Source organism: Achroia grisella, unplaced genomic scaffold (genome assembly GCF_030625045.1).
Source record: "Achroia grisella isolate CSIRO2021 unplaced genomic scaffold, CSIRO_AGI_Agris_v1 utg21192, whole genome shotgun sequence".
NCBI lineage: Eukaryota > Metazoa > Arthropoda > Insecta > Lepidoptera > Pyralidae > Achroia > Achroia grisella.
This window is the reverse complement of record NW_026712710.1, coordinates 50,768-55,194: the sequence shown is the minus strand read 5'-3', so window position 1 is coordinate 55,194 and position 4,427 is coordinate 50,768. Positions and strand designations below refer to the sequence as shown.

General features: G+C 39.7%; 1 protein-coding gene across 1 annotated transcript; it reads right to left on the bottom strand.

Annotated features, from left to right (window-relative positions):
* Positions 1 to 351: 351 nt before the first annotated feature.
* On the bottom strand, positions 352 to 2,922 carry LOC131842123 (uncharacterized). The gene is made up of 2 exons (XM_059190641.1): positions 1,044 to 2,922; positions 352 to 410 (listed from the first exon to the last, which is right to left on the bottom strand). Exons 1-2 carry the CDS (start codon positions 2,920 to 2,922, stop codon positions 352 to 354), a joined length of 1,938 nt encoding a protein of 645 aa, XP_059046624.1.
* Between the last annotated feature and the right edge of the window lie 1,505 nt (positions 2,923 to 4,427).

The window sequence follows — 4,427 nt, the reverse complement described above, 5'->3', positions numbered from 1 at the left end:
CACGGAGCAACACACATTAGAAGAATGCTCGGCATTCGCCGAAGAGCGTCGCGTCCTGATTGCAGTCATAGGAAATGACCTCTCGTTGCCAGCAGTTATACGTGAGATGGTGAGTAATGAGAGGTCCTGGTCAGCCGTAGTGGCATACTGCGAGTCGGTAATGACCAAAAAGGAGGCGGCAGAGAGAGGACGTGAAATTGCTTCCTCCGCCGACCCAATTCGTCGGAGACGAGCTAGACGGAGGAGGGATGTTGTTCCTCTCCCTCCGCAAGGGCCAGGGGCGCCGGCCGTGGGGGCGGCTGCCTCCCCGTCGACATCGCAGCCTTGAGAAGGTGCGCGCGTGTACCCGCGCTACTTCTTCTGAAGAAGAGTAGTGACCCGTCTACTGAGATGGGTTCCCGCCGTCGGAGCTGCGGAAGAATGCTCGCGCACACCCGGAGCTCCGGCAACAAGCAGTAGAGGTACACCTTGGGGTTTTAGCCGGTAGGAGTCCGGCAGTACCCGCTCGTTACCCCTGGAGCGGGCGGGCCTCCATGACGGATTTCCCCAAGAAAAAAAAAAAAAGCCGTGGTCACGAGCTGAATGGAGTAACAGCGATGTCAATGTAGATAGGTGACAGCAGTTTTTTCTTCATCTACCGTCACTAGATTGTTTAATGAAAGTTCGCGACACACAGCACTCACGGTATCCGTTTGATTATTGATTATTGATGCTACTGAACTTTGCTTGAATTTATTTATGACTGGATTCCACGCAGATGATAATCTTAAGCCATCCTCTCTGTTGAAATTGGGATGTTTTTTTAATTTCAATCGCCTCCCGGACCATTCCTGGATAATAGTGGCGATCAGTAGAGATGACCTTAGGCGCATGTAGTTCAATCCAGTGATTTGTTCCAGCGTTCAGTAGATGATCGGCAACCGCTGATTTGTGTGGTTGTCGATTTTTAACGGCTGCGATGTGCTCTTTGACTCTCTCGGCTATTGATCGTTTTGTTTGGCCAATATAAGAGCTGCCACAACTACAGTCAATTTTGTAGACACCTGGTGCTTCGTAAGGTAGCTTATCCTTTGGTGAACGTAAATTGTTCGTTACTTTTGAGGGCGGATAATATACAGTCTTAATGGAGTATTTATTTAGTGCTGTTCCAATTTTGTCCGTTATTCCTCTTAAGTAAGTCATGTACGCTACGTTCACTTCCGGTTTTTTAGCTTTTGTTACGCGCTTATTTTGCCTTCTACTCTTTATGTAACCATTTTTCTTGAGTACTTCTTGAACGTGGGATAGTTCTTGTTCCACAAATTCAGGGGCACAGAGATCTTGCGCTCTGTTTGTGAGAGTAGTGACGACTGATTGTAAATGTCGTGGGTGATGATGTGAGGAGGCATGTAGGTATCTATCTGTGTGTGTTGGTTTCCGGTATACTGTGTGTGTAACCGAGCCATCAGATCTCACCATAACTAGGATGTCCAGGAAGGCCAAGGACCTATCTTTCTCCAATTCCATTGTAAATTTGGTTTTAGAATGTATGAAATTTAGGTATTTTAGGTATTCGTCTGCTTGTTGTTGTGTACCATTAAATATGCAAAAAACATCATCTACATATCTTTTCCACAGGCTAATTTCTAATGGTCTGAGAGCAGGAATCTTTGTCTCAATGTGCTCCATCCAAATATTAGCTACTAATGGGGCCACTGAGCTCCCCTTTGCAACGCCATCTATTTGAAGGTAGTATTCACCTTGGTACAGAAAATAGCCTGCATCTAAGCAATGTTTCAGAAGTACACTATACTGTGACGGCAGGTCTTTCTCCAATAGCCTATCCTTGACCACCTCCATGCACTCATTCACTGGAATATTGGTGAATAATGATTCAACGTCAAAACTCACCATTATCTCTGTAGGTTCCAGTTTTGTGCTTTTTAGCATGTCCGTGAAATGGTGAGAATTTTTCACAAAAGAGGACGACTTACCCACTAGTGGCTGCAGGATCTTCGCAACATGTTTAGCCAGATCATAAGTTGGTGAATTGATCTGACTAACTATTGGTCGAAGAGGGGCGTTCTTTTTGTGTATTTTGGGTAAGCCATATAATTTTGGTGGTTGAATATGTTTCGCCCTGTAAAGACTATTATATTCCTCTTCAGTGAAAATGTCACGGTGTTCTTGAATAAGTGCTCGTGTTCGACGAGCCACTCTGGACGTTGGATTGTATGATACACGTTTGTATAAACTAGTATCTGATAATAGAACACATATCTTACTATCATAATCAGAAGTGTTCATTACTACGGTAGCATTACCCTTGTCGGCCTTGAGTACCAGGATATTCTCATTTTCACGAATACATTTCAGTGCATATCGTTCTTCGGCTGTAACGTTACTTTTTGGCAGCTTTGTCTTTCTTAAGATGTTTGCTACGTCCTGTCTCAGTGATTCCGCGTCATTATATGGTATTTTAATTCGGTTGATAGCTTCTTCGACACTTCCGATGATGCTTTCATAAGGAACCCTGCGTGGTGTCAAAGCGAAATTTAGTCCTTTGGCTAAAATGCTAACTGTTGCATAATCCAACTTTTCACCCGACAGGTTAATCGCCACATCTGACGAATCCACTTTTTTTAGTGACTGTACCTTGTCTGCCTGTACATCTATCAAACCAATATATGAAACCGTTTTATTATTTTTCTGGTGCGTTGACAATTTTAATAACTTTTTATTATGAACTGCACATCTGAGATCGGCTATACGTTCTGCCTGTCCGTGTGTCACGCGGTCACAAAGGTCGAAATCACTGACCGACAACACTGCACTGCATTCCTGATGTAACACGTATAACTCACTTTGTACTTTTATTAATTCACAGCGAATATTTCGTATTAATTGTCGTAGTAATCTGACACTCGCATTCCGTAGAATCATTTCAGAAAACTTAATATCACTACGCGGTTTAACACGAACACATGTAGGTATTAAGTTACGATCGCGACATGTTGTTAAAAATGATAGTGAAGTTTCTAATTTTACCCGTCGCTTTCGCACTGATTCTAGTTGTTTAATTTTATATGCAACCTCCGGCCCGTAGCGGTTTGCAATAGTTAATTTTAAACTTTCGTGTTTAATATACATTTTTTAAATTATTAACCGGATCTTAACACGAATAATTTTATGGCAAATAAAGGTATTTACCTCTCTCGACGTTTCGACTAGGTTGCACTAGCCGTGGTCACGAGCTGACTGGAGTAACAGCGATGTCAATGTAGATAGGTGACAGCAGTATATTTAGTATCAGCATTGCACCCATGCGAAGCCAGATCAGCTAGTAATTCAATAAACAGAACCTCATTAAGCATTTGCAATTTGTGCTGTTTAAAGAGTTTCACGAAATGGAGAGACTATATTAAAGCGGATACTGCAAATCTACACAGAATTGATTCGCATATTTCTTTACCAGTAATCCTGATTTTTGTTCTACCGAGTTTATTATTTAATTTTATTTTACCAATGGAACCCATTATACTGTATTAATGTAATTTATCTTTTTATTATATATCATTAGGTAGAAGTTAGTTTATGTTAATTTATTTTTGGAAAATTAGACATATTGATTTCTTCTAAATACTTACATCAAAGGGATCCTAACAAAAGAATATTGCAGACTTATCAGACGTAAACTGTGGATCTGGGTGTGCCAATTGTAAACATTGCTTTCGACGTTTTAGGCATTTAGGAATATGTATAAAAATTTTACATTTAATTGTCGTACTTCGACACATAGGCACGTTTGTAGCTTATCATTTTCACAATTCCAATTAATTCTGTATACCTATCACTCAAAACAGTATCGAAATATGACGTCATAGCTTGGAAATGTCATGTGACACAGTGTTTCAGCACGAATAGAAATAGAAATAGAAATAATCTTTATTCAAATAAACTTAATAATATAAGCACTTTTGAATAGTCAAGTTTTTTTTTTCATCACAAGAAGAATAAGCAAGAAACTTGTATGTTGCTCTTTTAAATAAATATTGATTTACTTATATTTAATTTACAACAAGGATAAGGCATGCGACAATCAACATAGTAACCGCTACGCACTTAATCTCTGTTCAATCAGATAACATTGTCAGCGCTATGAATTTTAAGTTAGATATTTTCTGCAATAACATTGTTATCATTTATAAATTCTTCAATTTTATAATAAGCTTTTTTTACAAAGAATATGTTTTATGACACATTTGAATTTTTTTCTGGCAAATTGAGTACAGACTCTGGCTGTCTTATTACAAAAAGATAAATCTGGTTTAGCACTAGTACTAAACCATTGACCAAAGTATTCCTCATTACAAAACGAAGTTTATCTCTAAACCGTGATTCGGCTCTGGTCTAAAGTTAGACTTGCGATGCCCCTAGTGTTAAACTAA

Coding starts and splice junctions, on each gene's coding strand:
- LOC131842123 (XM_059190641.1), bottom strand. CDS start 2,922: ATGATTCTACGGAATGCGAGTGTCAGATTACTACGACAATTAATACGA. Junction 411..1,043: donor GCTACCTTACGAAGCACCAG/GTGTCTACAAAA, acceptor ATTCTTCCGCAG/CTCCGACGGCGGGAACCCAT.